The sequence below is a fragment of the Callionymus lyra genome, chromosome 15 (assembly GCF_982586985.1).
Source record: "Callionymus lyra chromosome 15, fCalLyr1.hap1.1, whole genome shotgun sequence".
Taxonomy (NCBI): domain Eukaryota; kingdom Metazoa; phylum Chordata; class Actinopteri; order Syngnathiformes; family Callionymidae; genus Callionymus; species Callionymus lyra.
In genome coordinates, this window is record NC_141832.1 from 11721573 (window position 1) to 11739111 (window position 17539).

Below are 17539 nucleotides of genomic sequence, written 5' to 3' on the forward strand. Positions count from 1 at the left end.
AGCCGATTTCCTCCTTCCTCCCTCCAGGGAAACTCAACCCGCCTGCTCCCCCCTCCCTGCACGGCAAAGACCAGGAGGCTCCGTACTCGGTGGAGACCCCCTATGGCTACCGTCTGGACCTGGACTTCCTCAAGTATGTCAACGACATAGAGAAGGGGAACACCATGAAGAAGGTGTCGGTGCAACGCCGGCCCCGCTACGGCTCCCTGCCCCGCGGGTACACCGGCTCCTGGTGGACCTCCACGGAGTCCCTTTGCTCCAACACCAGCATGGACAGTCGGCACTCCTCCTACTCCTACTGCGCCCCGGGGTTCCACACCCTGCAGAGGCCCAGCTTCAGCTCCGCCCGGGTGGAGAAGACCCTGCTGGACGCTCGCAGGAAGCTGGAGGAGGAGCGAGAGAGTCGCAGGTTCTCCAACCTGGGCAGCATGCACAGCAGCGTCGCCGGGTCCAACACCTCCATCAGCAGCGCCCAGAGCTTCAACCGCTCGCAAGGCTTAGGCGGATCCTTCACCCCCATGAGCTCCGGTCTCTCCACCCCGGTGACGCCCACGCCGGCCCACCTGCAGCACGTGAGGGAGCAGATGGCGTCGGCCCTCAGGAAGATCCGGGATCTGGAGGAGCAGGTGAAGACCATCCCGGTCCTCCAGGTGAAGATCTCGGTGCTCCAGGAGGAGAAGCGACAGCTGAGCGTTCAGCTGAAGAGCCAGAAGTTCTTGGGACACACGATGGGCTTCACACGAGGACGCAACAGAGGCGAGCTCTACATCGACATCCCGGAAGAGGAGGTGGGGTCCGGATCCAAGCCAGCAGTTGGGGTACGTATTGACAAGAACCTGGCCTGTGATACTGTCAGAAAAACTGTTCACAAAGTTTCACAGACAAATCAGTTCAATAGCAAAAGATTCAGACTCACACCAGTAAGAGATTGTTCTTCACTCCGGAGGGAACAGCAGAACCAACGCAGAAGTTAGTTCGCACCAACTGTCCGACGAAGACCTTGCGTTCCTCCCTTTTTATTCAGTTTGTTCACAGCAAAACACATTGTGGAGGGGTTACATCAAAAGCAGTCTCAAGCTGTTAGTCATGGTACCTCATGGTTCCTTTCGGATAACAGCCAAGGCCGTTGTGCATCTTCTCGATGACGAGATCCTCTGCTCATCCCCCCTCCCAACTTAGTTTGTCCCTAGTAAGATTCATTGTGCAGGTTACATCTCAGCATCGGCATCAGCAGTTCAAAACAGTCTTACAGATAACACTCAAGGTTAGGGAGCATCACACATTGTGCTAAGGCAATCAGTGGTTTCGAACACATATGCATTTGTGGCAAAGCGAACACATTAATATTGTGATAAAGTAGTAAGCAGTTTAAAACACATTAATATTGTAATAAAGCAATATTTCTTTCACAGATACATATCATGATGCTGTGGCAACGATACGATATATTTCGCGGTTTATTGTGACACTGTAGGAACATATTTGTAGTGTTGTCCAAGATCTTGACACTGGTGTTTCATTTGTTTAGAAATCCTGATATCTCTAAACATCAGTTTTAAACGCTGTTCAAAGTCGACTGTATCCTCTCGTCCTCAGTCATCGCCGATATCTTACGGGATTGCATTGTTCCTTTAGCTGTGAATGACGTATTGGATAGGGGTGTGTGTTGTCAAGAATCCAACACAACATCCAGCAATACGATAGATAACAATACAATATATTGCAATACTGTAGTAACAAGGATATATTTGTAGTATTGTCCGACTACTTGATTCTGGTGTTGCAGATTTTACAGACCACATGACTCTTGATGAAGTTGTAACTATTTTCATTTGTTTTTGTAAACCAAAAAAATGTCCAAACATCAGCTTTAAAAGCTTCTGGGGTCGACTGTATCCTCTCGTCCTCAGCCGTCGCCGAGATCTTAGGGGATTGCATTGTCGCTTTAGCTGTGAAATAAATATTGGATAGGGGTGTGTATTGGCAAGAATATGGCAACACGTTACATATCACAGGGGTAACAATACAATATATTGCAATACTGTAGTAACAAGGATATATTTGTAGTATTGTCCGACTACTTGATTCTGGTGTTGCAGATTTTACAGACCACATGACTCTTGACGAAGTTGTAACTATTTTCATTTGTTTTTGTAAACCAAAAAAATGTCCAAACATCAGCTTTAAAAGCTTCTGGGGTCGACTGTATCCTCTCGTCCTCAGCCGTCGCTGAGATCTTACGGGATTGCATTGTCGCTTTAGCTGTGAAAGAAATATTGGATAGGGGTGTGTATTGGCAAGAATATGGCAACACGTTACATATCACAGGGGTAACAATACAATATATTGCAATACTGTAGTAACAAGGATATATTTGTAGTATTGTCCGACTACTTGAGTCTGGTGTTGCAGATTTTACAGACCACATGACTCTTGACGAAGTTGTAACTATTTTCATTTGTTTTTGTAAACCAAAAAAATGTCCAAACATCAGCTTTAAAAGCTTCTGGGGTCGACTGTATCCTCTCGTCCTCAGTCATCGCCGAGATCTTACGGGATTGCATTGTCGCTTTAGCTGTGAAAGAAATATTGGATAGGGGTGTATATTGGCAAGAATATGGCAACACGTTACATATCACAGGGGTAACAATACAATATATTGCAATACTGTAGTTACAAGGATATAGTTGTAGTATTGTCCGGCCACTCGATTCTTATGTTGCAGAATTTACAGACCACATGACTCTTGACGAAGTTGTCTTTGTAAACCAAAAAAATGTCCAAACGTCAGCTTTAAAAGCTTCTGGGGTCGACTGTATCCTCTCGTCCTCAGCCGTCGCCGAGATCTTACGGGATTGCATTGTCACTTTAGCTGTGAAAGAAATATTGGATAGGGGTGTGTATTGGCAAGAATATGGCAACACGTTACATATCACAGGGGTAACAATACAATATATTGCAATACTGTAGTAACAAGGATATATTTGTAGTATTGTCCGACCACTTGATTCTGGTGTTGCAGAATTTACAGACCACATGACTCTTGACAAAGTTGTAACTGCTTTCATTTGTTTTTGTAAACCAAAAAAATGTCCAAACGTCAGCTTTAAAAGCTTCTGGGGTCGACTGTATCCTCTCGTCCTCAGCCATCGCCGAGATCTTACGGGATTGCATTGTCCCTTTAGCTGTGAAAGAAGTATTGGATAGTGGTGTGTATTTGACAGTATATGGCAATACGTTACATATCACAGGGGTAACAATACAATATATTGCAATACTGTAGTTACAAGGATATATTTGTAGTATTGTCCGACCACTCGATTCTTATGTTGCAGAATTTACAGACCACATGACTCTTGACGAAGTTGTCTTTGTAAACCAAAAAAATGTCCAAACGTCAGCTTTAAAAGCTTCTGGGGCCGACTGTATCCTCTCGTCCTCAGTCATCGCCGAGATCTTACGGGATTGCATTGTCCCTTTAGCTGTGAAAGAAGTATTGGATAGGGGTGTATATTGGCAAGAATATGGCAATACGTTACATATCACAGGGGTAACAATACAATATATTGCAATACTGTAGTAACGAGGATATATTTGTAGTATTGTCCGACCACTTGATTCTTATGTTGCAGAATTTACAGACCACATGACTCTTGACGAAGTTGTAAATGCTTTCATTTGTTTTTGTAAACCAAAAAAATGTCCAAACATCAGCTTTAAAAGCTTCTGGGGTCGACTGTATCCTCTCATCCTCAGCCATCACAGGATTTCAATGTTCCTTTGGTTGCGGAGGACATAATGATTGCTGCCATCTAGCAGCCGGTCGTTTAATTGCAACACAAAAATGAACACCTTTTTGCACAAACTTTATGGAACTATAAACCATAATAGAACTACGGTAACATTTAAATAAAAAATACAAATATGTACAGTAGTGCTGTCTAATATCAAAACAGTATCGCGAAAAAAATTTCTAATATATCGATATTTTAACACCCCTAGTTTCCAGTGGTTCAATTCCAACAAACGAATGTAAATGGAAATTGAAAATGGATACAGTTTTGTGAAAAAATCTAAGTGTATCCATGTTTTCTCGCACCTCTAGCCAGCAGGTCCACTGTCGCCCACCTCGCCCGGGGGAACAAAACAAGACTCTGGTTGCGAAATCGAGGACACAGTCATCGTTGCTGGAGCCAGACCGGACTCCAAGAGGGAGCTAAGAACCATCGGAGTCGGACCGGAGAGCGACGGAAGCTGCCGTCAAATAGGAGTCGGTGTTAGGGAGGAGGACCTGGGTCTGCCGCCGGAGACGGAGGCGCTGAAGAACCAGGTGGGTCAGCTGGAGGGGAAGCTGAAACGGATGATGGAGGAGCTGCAGACGGCCCAGAGGAGCCCTCAGGCCGACCACCCGGTCATCGCCACCAGCATGGGCTGGCAGGAGCTGCAGGACAGCAGCCTGCAGACCTTAGTCAGCTTCACTCGGACGTCCACGGAGAGGGAGCAGAGGACGGTGGGGATCCAGGTGTACACGCTGGAGCAGCCCACCGTGGTGGAGGTGGGCACGCTGCTGCGAGCCGTGGGCTGCAGCCCCCCGGTGGCGACGGAGGGACCCTGCAGAGGACAAACTGAAGGTCAGAATTAATGAAGCTTGTGTTAATTCCATAAGGTCAACCTGTCACCTTGATGACTCACCTGCTTATACGAGATACAGCTGTCCCTCGTCATATCGCATTTCACCTGCTACCTTAGTCATGGTGCCTACAGAACTCCCATGACATTTACACACTGATTTATTTAGTAACGGTTGGTCGCTACAATACTAAAATACGGTGGCTACAATACTGTGGCCACAATACTGTTGCTACTATATTTTCACTGCAATTCTGTCGCTACTTTACTGCCACTACAATACTGTCGCTACTATTCTGTCACTACAATACTGTTGCTACAATGCTGTTGCTACTATACTGTAACTACAATACTGCGCTACTATACTGTCACTACAATACTGTTGCTACAATGCTGTTGCTACTATTCTGTCACTACAATACTGTTGCTACAATGCTGTTGCTACTATACTGTCACTACAATACTGTTGCTACAATGCTGTTGCTACTATACTGTAACTACAATACTGCGCTACTATACTGTCACTACAATACTGTTGCTACAATGCTGTTGCTACTATACTGTCACTACAATACTGTTGCTACAATACTGTTGCTACTATACTGTCACTACTATACTGTCACTACAATACTGTTGCTACAATACTGTCGCTACTATACTCTCACTACTATACTGTCACTACAATACTGTTGCTACAATGCTGTTGCTACTATACTGTCACTACAATACTGTTGCTACAATACTATTGCTACTATACTGTCACTACTATACTGTCACTACAATACTGTCACTACAATACTGTCGCTACTATTCTGTCACTACTATACTGTTGCTACAATGCTGTTGCTACTATACTGTAACTACAATACTGCGCTACTATACTGTCACTACAATACTGTTGCTACAATGCTGTTGCTACTATACTGTCACTACAATACTGCGCTACTATTCTGTCACTACAATACTGTTGCTACAATGCTGTTGCTACTATACTGTAACTACAATACTGCGCTACTATTCTGTCACTACAATACTGTTGCTACAATGCTGTTGCTACTATACTGTAACTACAATACTGCGCTACTATACTGTCACTACAATACTGTTGCTACAATGCTGTTGCTACTATACTGTCACTACAATACTGTTGCTACAATGCTGTTGCTACTATACTGTCACTACAATACTGTTGCTACAATACTGTTGCTACTATACTGTCACTACTATACTGTCACTACAATACTGTTGCTACAATACTGTCGCTACTATACTGTCACTACTATACTGTTGCTACAATACTGTTGCTACTATACTGTCACTACTATACTGTCACTACAATACTGTCACTACAATACTGTCGCTACTATTCTGTCACTACTATACTGTCACTACAATACTGTTGCTACAATACTGTGGCTACAATACTGTTGCTACAATACTGTCGCTACTATATTTTCACTACAATTCTGTCGCTACTTTACTGCCACTACAATACTGTCGCTACTATTCTGTCACTACAATACTGTTGCTACAATGCTGTTGCTACTATACTGTAACTACAATACTGCGCTACTATACTGTCACTACAATACTGTTGCTACAATGCTGTTGCTACTATTCTGTCACTACAATACTGTTGCTACAATGCTGTTGCTACTATACTGTAACTACAATACTGCGCTACTATACTGTCACTACAATACTGTTGCTACAATGCTGTTGCTACTATACTGTCACTACAATACTGTTGCTACAATACTGTTGCTACTATACTGTCGCTACTATTCTGTCACTACTATACTGTTGCTACAATGCTGTTGCTACTATACTGTAACTACAATACTGTCACTACAATACTGTTGCTACAATACTGTCGCTACTATACTGTCACTACAATACTGTCGCTACTATACTGTCACTACAATACTGTTGCTACAATACTGTTGCTACAATACTGTTGCTACAATACTGTCGCTACTATATTTTCACTACAATTCTGTCACTACTTTACTGCCACTACAATACTGTCGCTACTATTTCTCACTACTATACTGTCACTACAATACTGTTGCTACAATACTGTCGCTACTATACTGTCACTACAATACTGTTGCTACTATACTGTCACTACAATACTGCCGCTACAATTCTGTCGCTACTTTACTGCTACTACAATACTGTCGCTACTATACTGTCACTACAATACTGTCGCTACTATTCTGTCACTACAATACTGTTGCTACAATACTGTCGCTACTATACTGTCACTACAATACTGTCACTACAATACTGTCGCTACTATACTGTAACTACAATACTGTTGCTACAATACTGTTGCTACTATACTGTCACTACAATACTGTCGCTACTATACTGTCACTACAATACTGTTGCTACAATACTGTTGCTACAATACTGTCGCTACTATATTTTCACTACAATTCTGTCACTACTTTACTGCCACTACAATACTGTCGCTACTATTCTGTCACTACTATACTGTCACTACAATACTGCCGCTACAATTCTGTCGCTACTTTACTGCTACTACAATACTGTCGCTACTATACTGTCACTACAATACTGTCGCTACTATTCTGTCACTACTATACTGTTGCTACAATACTGTCGCTACTATACCTGTCACCAAAAAACTGTCACTACAATTCTGTCGCGACTTTACTGCTACTACAATGCTGTCGCTACTATTCTGTCACTACTATACTGTTGCTACAATACTGTCGCTACAATACTGTCACTAAAATACTGTCGCTACAATAGTGTTGCTACTATACTGTCACTACTATACTGTCCCTACAATAGTGTCGCTACTATACTGTCACTACTATGCTGTCCCTACAATAGTGTCGCTACAATACTGTCACTACTATGCTGTCCCTACAATAGTGTCGCTACTATACTGTCGCTACAATAGTGTCGCTACTATACTGTTGCTACAATACTGTCGCTACAATACTGTCACTAAAATACTGTCGCTACAATAGTGTCGCTACTATACTGTCGCTACAATACTGTCACTAAAATACTGTCGCTATAATAGTGTCGCTACTATACTGTCGCTACAATACTGTCACTACTATACTGTCCCTACAATAGTGTCGCTACTATGCTGTCGCTACAATAGTGTCGCTACAATACTGTCACTACTATACTGTCCCTACAATAGTGTCGGCTACTATACTGTCGCTACAATAGTGTCGCTACAATACTGTCACTACTATGCTGTCCCTACAATAGTGTCGCTACTATACTGTCGCTACAATAGTGTCGCTACTATACTGTCGCTACAATAGTGTCGCTACTATACTGTCGCTACAATAGTGTCGCTACTATAAGTTAGCTACACTACCTGCTACAGTACTGTCGCTACTATATTGTGGCTACAATACTGTTGCAAAGTTTAATGTAAGCTGTTCAGGTCAGGTTACTGAGAGGGATTGCACCCCATATGCAATGTTGAGATTGTAAGTTCAAAATGAATGCTGTTGATTTAAACTATTATTACATCAACAACATGAGTCGCATTTTTCAAATCAAATATTAAATCATTCTTTCTTTTTTTTGACTTCAGAAAGTACAGTGGAGCTGCCGATCGCCGTCACCTCCAAACAGGTGAGGGACGTCCTGAGGAGCGAGCTGTCCACTTCCGTCCCCGTCGCAAACCCAGCCGTCGCCGTCAGCACTCGGGTCACACAGATCAGTTCGGTGCACTTCAAGGATCCGGAGGTCCACAAGGACAGAACCACGGAGGGTCTTCAGCCACAGGAAGGAACCGTAACAGGTAACATTGCTGGACTTAACCTCTGATGTGTGACTTTGGTGGATATTTAGCTGAGCTTGTTCGTCCCGCAGCCTCGTCCCCACAGTCGTCCCTGAGGTCCATCATGAAGCGGAAAGCAGAAGGTGAACCAGGTTCTCCTTCCACCAAGAAAAACCTGCAGTTCATTGGCGTTAACGGAGGGTAAGTTCATCGCTTGTATCAGAGCTTTCTTTTAAATAACTTTTCCTGTAGCAGGATGTCGTTTATAGACCTAAAATGTGTTTATTTTAATGATTAGCCATAACATTATGACCACTCCTGTGAAACTGACCATCTACCAACATTAAATCGTTACTTTTGAATTATTTATTGCTTCAGAGAAACAGTGTTTTTGTAGTTGCCAGAACATTCAGGTGGTGTTCAAAAGTGTGTTACAGGCTGATTAAGGTTATAATCTGATTAGTTAAATTTATACATTTGCTTGTAATAATCTAATTTTAACATTATGTTGTCTGATAGTTTTATGTAGGACTTAAAGTATATGTTTAGATGTTTTGACCATATCTAAAACTAACAACATTTATTTGTAATTATAACGACAACAATTAAAATAAAGCTAGAATCAGCAACTTTTTACTGCAGAACTTAGACACTTTTTTGAAGTTACCAGAAGAAAACCCAGAAACTTGCATAATAACATTGCTAATACAATGTTCTGTCACCGGGGGAGCCAGAAACACTGTATTTAAAAGCTAAGTATTGGGTCTTTAACAGTTTAAATAGATTTGAACGCATTTCAACATTCTTATCATCAGTACATTTCAGATGAAAATGCTGGCAATAGAATAAACTTCTCTCATTTTTACCCTCGGAAAAGAACTTAAAAATCCCTCTGAAGTTCTTCTGGGAGTCGCGGCTGACACCTTGTTTTCTTGAGGATTTTTGATGGAACACAGAGGTTTGGATATAATCACCAGAAAGGGAGAATATTGGCTTTTATCGAAGCCACAGACGTATGAAATCACTGGAAAATAATCTAGAATTCCAAAGACTCTCTCAGCTTGTCAGTTGTGTTCCTCCACAAAAGGCCAGGAAAAGAGATTTCCTGGACTGTTGGCGTGAAAACAATTTTAAATTCTCACACAGGAGTGTTTATCTTGTCAACCTCCCACGGATGAATGTATCATGTAGTTCACCGGCTTTCTTCTTCTCGTCAGGAGTTCTTATCAGTTCACCAAACATCTTAGTAGTCACAGTAGTTCATGTTAACTCCTGTCCTAAGAGAGTGAAAAGAATTCAAGTGAAACTAAGAGCTTTTTCTTTTTCTTTCTGTCTCAGTTATGAGTCGACGTCATCGGACGACAGCAGCAGCGAAAGCTCGGACGAAGAAAGCGACTCCAGCGAGTATCACGAAGCCAGAGAGAAGTTACCGGAATCCGCGGCGAAGCACCAGCAACCGTCGCCGGGAGAGAGCGAAGTCGCTCCCGGAGCCTCCTCGGATCCAGCAACACTGCCAGAGACGCCGTCGCCGGCCACCAGTTCACAACAACGTGCCTCGACGCATCGAGAGACTCCGTCCACGAAGGGAGTCCCCTCGGCGAAACATGTCGTCACCGAGGTGGCGTCCATCAGCACAAACTCTCCCAAGCGAGCCGCCTCCTGCTCGGTCTCCGAGAGCATCAAGTTTGACAACAGCGCCCCCTGCGGTCAGATTGAAACCAAGCCTGATGGAGAGAGACAAACGCAGCAAGTTGCTCCTCCCAAACCAGCCAGGTATTTAATGTTTGCTTGGACTTCACATGAATCCTTTATTTTTCTTTATAGTTTTATATAGTTCGTATTAGATGACTAGACTTGCAGATTTTGGTTAAACCCAATAGATGGCAATGAAGTACACCTTTTTCACCACATTTAACCCATGAACTGCTGCAAAAGCATAATATTTCCAAAGTGTATTCATATTTTTATTACAGTAGAAACATTTTGACTTCACAGTGACAGTTTAAATAGAAAAAATGCGTAAAAATGTATTTACAACATATAACTTTTATAACTTTTTATAACGCTCAAATTAGCTGAGGATCTATTTTTCATATTCAAAGTTTTTCTGCCAGTTTATAAGTAAAACGTATGCCGTTTTTTTTTTTTTTATTAGCTAGCGTGCTTGCAGTGAGAAATTTGAAATGTGATTAATGCTCAAAAATTGGACCTAAGATCCCCATAGAACCTTCTGATTTAACTGTATACAAATATGACACTACTATTTAATAATATTAATTGTAAATTGCTGCCCTGTGTTTATTTTTCCCAAGATAATTCAACAACTTTTTGAGCATTTGAAATATGGTTTATAACAATGAGCTCAATGATAGCATTTCAAAATGATCTCTCGCAACATACTAGATTTAAAAAGAACGGAGCAATTGTTGTTTAAGAAAACCTCTCAAATCATCGGTTCCTTAGCCCGTTATCAATACTTCTCTGTCGTCCGTTTTTGAGTTCTTTTCTAACAGACAATCACATCTCCTTCTTGGTAGAGGAAGTATGTACAAATATTGGACTGAAAAAATACACTTTAAGTTGAAAACAAAAACGAAAGAAACAGTAAATGTAAGTGCTTTTATACAAGTAATGTTAAAGCAGCACTATGTAATTCATAAAAATAAAAGTTTGGCTCCCCCCAGTGTCAGAAGTGTGTCGATGCAAGTTTACAGACAGAATAACATAATTATACCAGTTATAATAATATTTGATATAAAAAGAAAAACAAGTAAAACTCTGTTTTATATATGATTAAACAATGAGTGAAGTCAAATGCTGAGACTGTTGTTGTTGCAGAGCTGAGTTGAGTGAAAGTCTGATGTCAGCACTTCATACCCTGAAGAGAGCTTTAGGAGAGCCCAACGCTTTCAGCCAACAAGGAGTGGTGAGTGTTTGTCCTCGTCTGAACGCTCTTTATTTTTGGATTCACTTACTTTCTTTGCGTGATTAACAGTAAATAATGTAGATTATTAAACCAGCAGCTGCAGTTAAAGGTAAATAAATATTGTGGTGTTTAGAATGTAAACGAGGAAGCATGTGAGGGTTTTGAACTATTTTTCTTACTTCTACGCTACATTTTTACCATTAAAACTGATAAATTTATTTTTAAAGTAATACATTTCTGAGAACGGTTTAAAGATCTGTCCATTTATTTTGTAATTATTAGTTTATAATATAAATGCTAACTCTCTGTGTTCGAATCCAGGTTTTTGAAGCTACACATTTCCTGGAAATTTTTAGAGATTGCAGAGTAATGCGTTTTTTCAGGGCTTTTGGTTATATATATTTTTATATATGATAATATATATATATATTATAATTATTTACATCTTTTTATAATTCTAATCTATTTTTTCAATAGGAATAAAATGTGTTTTTATGAAAAACATCACACAGTTTGGTTTCTCTAGCATAATAATTGACAGTTAAAGACTAAATAATAATGATTAGTGGGTTTATTTGTCAAAAAAAAGTTTCTTAAAATGAAAACAAAATGTAAAAGATGAAGTATTAAATGAATAAGTCTAATCCTACACAGATACAAGGTTTAATAAAATGTAGTTTAAACGTATCTAATCAGTGAAAAATCATTTTTTGTATTAAACTGCACCACCTGTTGTCTCCTGCAGAGGGCGGCGTACACCGCCGTGTTGCAGGAGTGGCTGCGCGTCTCCTGTCACAAGCTGGCCGACGTCACCGTGGTGAAGACCTACATGGACGCCTTCGCCGCCGTCTCGCCGCAGCTGCTGGAGTTCGTCATCAACATGGCCGACGGCAACGGGAACACGGCGCTGCACTACACCGTCTCGCACTCCAACTTCCCCGTGGTGAAGCTACTGCTCGACGCGGGTGAGAGCGAGTCACAAAAATACAAGATCTTGAAAATACTATGCATTGTGATACTGTAGTAACAAGTATATATTTATAGTGTTGTCTGAGTACTTGACTCTGGTGTTGCAGAATTTACAGACCACGTGACTCTTGACGAAGTCGTAACTGATTTCATTTGTTTTGAAACCAAAATATGTTAAAACAACAGCTTTTAAAGCTGCTGGAGTCGACTGTATCCTCTCGTCCTCAGTCATCGACCGGGTTTTCATTACTCCTCTAGCTGTGAAGGACGTAACTGCCGCCCTCTAGTGGCCGGAAGTTTAATTGCGACACAAAAATGAAAAAGAAAACCGCAGTGAATATTTGCATGTTGATTGTAAATTAAAAAAAAAAAATCTTTAGACTTTCTTTTATTATCATCGCACAGAAAACACAGCCGTGAAACTGGCAATGAAATTTCGTTGCTTGGCAACCGATAAAAACACGTCAGAATGAATGTATATATAAAAAGTATAAATATAAATATTAATATGTTAAAAATAGTGCAATACAGTATAAATAGAATAAAGATATTGCATTTAATAATTTATGTATATAAAAGTGTAAATATAAATAAGTTAAAAATAGGGTTAATATGTTATAAATAGAATAAATACATAATATTTTAAATAGTGCATAGCTCAAGTCATATTTCATTCAGAAAAATTATTGATAATAATAATAATAATAGTAAGTAAGTAAGTAATTTTTATTTTGATAGTGCTTTTCCAGACCAGGGTCACAAAGCGCTTAAACAATCAAAACAATATTAAATAAAGTATATACTTTAAAGATCAAGATAAAACTGATAACACAACAGTGCAATATAGTATAAACAGAATAAATAAATAACGTTTTATATTAAATTTAATAATTTATGTATATACAATTATAAATATAAATAATGTTAAAAAGTTAAAAATAGCGTTAATATGTTATAAATAGAATAAATACATAATATTTTGAATAGTGCATAGCTCAAGTCATATTTCATTCAGCAAAATTATATAATAATAATAATAATAGTAGGTAAGTCATTTTTATTTATATAGCGCTTTCCCAGACCAGGGTCACAAAGCGCCTAAACAATCAGAACAATATTCAATAAAGTATATATTTAAAGATCAAGATAAAAATGATAACACAACAGGAGTTCCAGAAAATCAAGGAAAAGCCATAATAGATAAAATAACTATGATAAAAAATAAATTGATTGACTGATTTAAAAACCAAAATACCAAATCCACAATGTGCTGTTGAGTATCGATAAAGTGTCATGAAGAAAATAAAACATGACATTTAAGAGTATATATATATATTTTCTTACACCCCAGTGACAAGTGTGCGTCTCATCAGGTCTGTGTAACGCCGACAAACAGAACAAGGCGGGCTACACCGCCATCATGCTCACGGCCCTGGCAGCCTTCCACTCGGACGGCGACCTCCAGACGGTCCTGCAGCTGCTCCGCACCGGCGACGTCAACGCCAAGGCCAGCCAGGTGCGCCCCCTGCTGGCCACACCGCTCAACGACACTCTCACTCATTCCTGTTATACTGATAGAATAGAATAGAATAGAAAGGCTTTATTCATCCCCAGAGGGGAAACACACTTTCACAACAGCGCAGTTGGAAGAAAATAAAGTGCAAGGAGAAAGAAATAGTACAAGAGATAATACAAAATAAAATAAAAACGATCTTAAGAATATACAAATTATTTACAAAATTAGAAATTGACACTATTAACAAAATAAAATAGAATAAAAATAAAATAAAATAGAAATAAAAAACGGAAAAAAAAAATAAAATAATGATTCATGTGTGTGTGTGTGTGTGTGTGTGTGTAGGCGGGGCAGACGGCGCTGATGCTGGCGGTCAGCCACGGGCGAGCCGACATGGTCCGAGCTCTGCTGTCGTGCGGCGCTCAGGTCAACGTCCGCGACGACGACGGCTCCACGGCGCTGATGTGCGCCTGCGAGCACGGCCACGTGGACATCGTCCGCCAGCTGCTGTCGGTCCCGGGCTGCGACGCCACCCTTGCCGACAACGTACGTAGATCTCCGCCCGAAACTACACTTCAGGGGTTCACGTTTTTTTCTCTCCTCTCCAGGACGGCAGCACGGCGCTCTCCATCGCTCTGGAGGCCAGCCAGAACGACATCGCCGTCCTCCTCTACGCTCACCTCAACTTCGCCAAGCCTCCTTCCCCCGTGAGTCGCTGCACACTTCGACTACTTATCACCACAGTGTTGTACACATAAATCACATGTTTTGAAGTAGTATTTCACCAAATAACCTTCCAGGCTGTTGCTCCTAAGCTTTGGAACGATCTTCCTCTTCCTCTGTGTTTGATGATCTACTGACTCCTTTAAGAAACATCTTAAGATGTTCTTATTTGTTCAGGCTTTTCCTTGATTTTCTGGAACTCCTGTTGTGTTATCAGTTTTATCTTTAGCTTTAAAGTATATACTTTATTAAATATTGTTTTTATTGTTTAAGCGCTTTGTGACCCTGGTCTGGAAAAGTGCTATATAAATAAAAATTACTTACTTACTTACTATTATTATTATTATTATTATTATATAATTTTGCTGAATGAAATATGACTTGAGCTATGCACCATTTAAAATATTATGTATTTATTCTATTTATAACATATTAACCCTATTTTTAACTTATTTATATGAATACTTTTATTTACATAAATTATTAAATGCAATATAAACATTATTTATTTATTCTGTTTATACTATATTGCACTGTTGTGTTATCAGTTTTATCTTGACCTTTAAAGTATATACTTTATTGAATATTGTTTTGATTGTTTAAGTGCTTTGTGACCCTGGTCTAGAAAAGCGCGATACAAATAAAAATAACTTACTTACTTATATAATAATGTTTATTCATATAGAACTTTTCCGACACACACCGGTCGAGAGGCGCTTTACGTAGAAGCGGAAATTAAAAATAAAAACATGATTTATTCAATAACACGGTACGTTAAAGAACAGCACAAAAGATAAACAATATTAGGATGAAAGAAAAAAATAAAAGTGATCCAAATAGAGTTAAAAACTCATTATAGCAAGTGTTGCTATATTGTAAATTTGTTGTATTAAAAGTTTACTGTGGTTTATTTTAAGTAAATCTTAAGGTTTTCAAATTGAACTTTGTGTTGTTATTCTTCTTACTAATAACAACAATAAAGTTATTTCCTGAAATACAGAGAGATAAATGTACTGATATTGTGGGATTATTCGAATTATCAATAAAAAAAATTGAATAAAAAAATAAATATATCACTAGTTCTCTATACTGTAATGTCGACATTAAACACTAGGTGGAAGCAGTTTCGCAACTATCACTATGTCCGGATTTAAGGTGAGTTTATTCCTTTCCAAAATACATAGTTATCAAGAAAGATGCATGTTAGCAGAAACACATCATCAGTATTGACAAAATAAATCTCTCTTGTGAGATTAAACCGTATTAATTAGACAATATTATAAGCAAGTAAATAAATAATAATTAAATAGAAGAACAAAACAAATAAATATTTAAAACAAAAGGTGAATAAAGATTAGTAAATAAAAGAGTCTTTGACTAGATCGTATGATTAAGAAGCTCACTGACTCTTTTAATTGTAAATGTGTATTTAAATATTATATATTATACATTTAAATGAAGTTAAACTTCATGGATATATAATTTACTTTAGATAATGATGTTTAAAAGTGACTGGTCGTAAAAGAAAACACACTCTGTAATTTCATCAAAGTTTTTTGTCATCTTCCTTTTATACACAACTATAAACTACCGTGAACACGTCCGCCTTCTTCCTCTAGGTGTCGCCCAAGGCTCCTCTCCTGGGTTCATCTCCTCCAGCCGGGGAACTCAAATGAACGACTGCAGCTCCACAGCCAAACACACGGGGGCAGCATCTTCACGTCTCACCCTCCATTATTTAAGTGTATATACATGTTTTGTGGTACAATCCCGAAGACCGTCCGAGTCTCGCAATAATCCCGTTTTTTTCCTAACACTGTTTGTCGTCATCTGTATCCAAAAACACTTGTGGTATTCCTTCAACAAATAATCGTGTGCAGCAGGTATCTAAGTGTCCTTGAACGCATGGACTCGCTCACCACTATGGTTAACAAGCCACCGCCTCGACCGTTGTGTCAAAGCACAAGATGTATTTTTGATAATGTTTTTTTTTTGTTTTTTTTTTATTCTGTCAACACACAAGGATTTCGTTTTTAACATACTTGATCCAAAACCCCAAAGATGAGACACCTGGACCCCCGAGAGTTGAATAGTCATGCAGGTACAACGATGAAAGAGTGGTGCAGTGTTTTTGTCAAATTTTCGGTACTTTTTACGTGAGAAGGTGATGCAGAAAGATGTGGTTTTGAGGTGAAAACAGAAGTTCCTCTGAAGCTATGGGGGGGGAAACAAGCAAGTGCTCGATTAGAGGAATGTAAAATAGAAATATCAAAATAATATATAGTCATGGTCGTACACCAGAGAACACACACGTTTGTATTGCTTTTCAAATGTTTCCTACTCACTTTGAAGTTTTATAGACATTTTTTATTTTTATTTGATCCTATATCTTTTTTATACGTGTAGATTTTTCACACCTATTTTGTGTAACTGCACAGCTCTTTTGACTGGTTCTGTACAATTTTTAAAAAATAATGTCCTTTTCCTTTCTTATGTGTGCACTAAAATGAATAAAACAATGTCATAATGGTTTCTGAAAGCGATGCTTGAAGTTTTTTTTTCAAAAATAAACGCGTCTCAACATGTTTGGTTTAGAGGACATTGCTCACTTGTTTATTATGCAACCAGCTGGGAGTGCTTCAGTATTTTCACGTGATCCGAGTGACAAATATTTAAACTGGTCAATATTGCTCATGGATCATGTGTTGAGTGTAACAGTGGGAAATGTGATAAATCGAAACTGTCAGGTGACTCTACCAGCCGGACGTCTGTAAACACACATGCATGCTCACAAATATGTCAAACTGTTTTAGTATGACTTTGATAAACTACAAAGGCTCTGTAGTATAACTCTGTGAGGCTTTGTATTATTACTCTCTGACACAAGTTGTAGTATTACTCCGTGACACTCTGTAGTATTACTCCGTTACACTGTAGTATTACTCAATACTACGGAGTGTCACAGAGATATAGTACAGAGACTTATGGAGTAATA

The 17539-nt window shown here is 39.4% G+C and overlaps 1 protein-coding gene across 1 annotated transcript in view; it reads left to right on the top strand.

Annotated features, from left to right (window-relative positions):
• kank2 (KN motif and ankyrin repeat domains 2) overlaps nucleotides 1-17087 on the top strand; it is a 37324-nt gene extending 20237 nt beyond the window's left edge. The window contains exons 4-14 of the mRNA XM_087808958.1: nucleotides 28-818; nucleotides 4106-4631; nucleotides 8222-8431; nucleotides 8503-8611; nucleotides 9749-10183; nucleotides 11249-11336; nucleotides 12082-12301; nucleotides 13679-13821; nucleotides 14167-14367; nucleotides 14430-14528; nucleotides 16164-17087. Coding sequence (XP_087665084.1) covers nucleotides 28-818; nucleotides 4106-4631; nucleotides 8222-8431; nucleotides 8503-8611; nucleotides 9749-10183; nucleotides 11249-11336; nucleotides 12082-12301; nucleotides 13679-13821; nucleotides 14167-14367; nucleotides 14430-14528; nucleotides 16164-16220 — 2879 coding nt within the window. The 3' untranslated portion in view covers nucleotides 16221-17087. The remainder of the gene's footprint in view (nucleotides 1-27; nucleotides 819-4105; nucleotides 4632-8221; nucleotides 8432-8502; nucleotides 8612-9748; nucleotides 10184-11248; nucleotides 11337-12081; nucleotides 12302-13678; nucleotides 13822-14166; nucleotides 14368-14429; nucleotides 14529-16163) is intronic.
• Nucleotides 17088-17539: the final 452 nt, after the last annotated feature.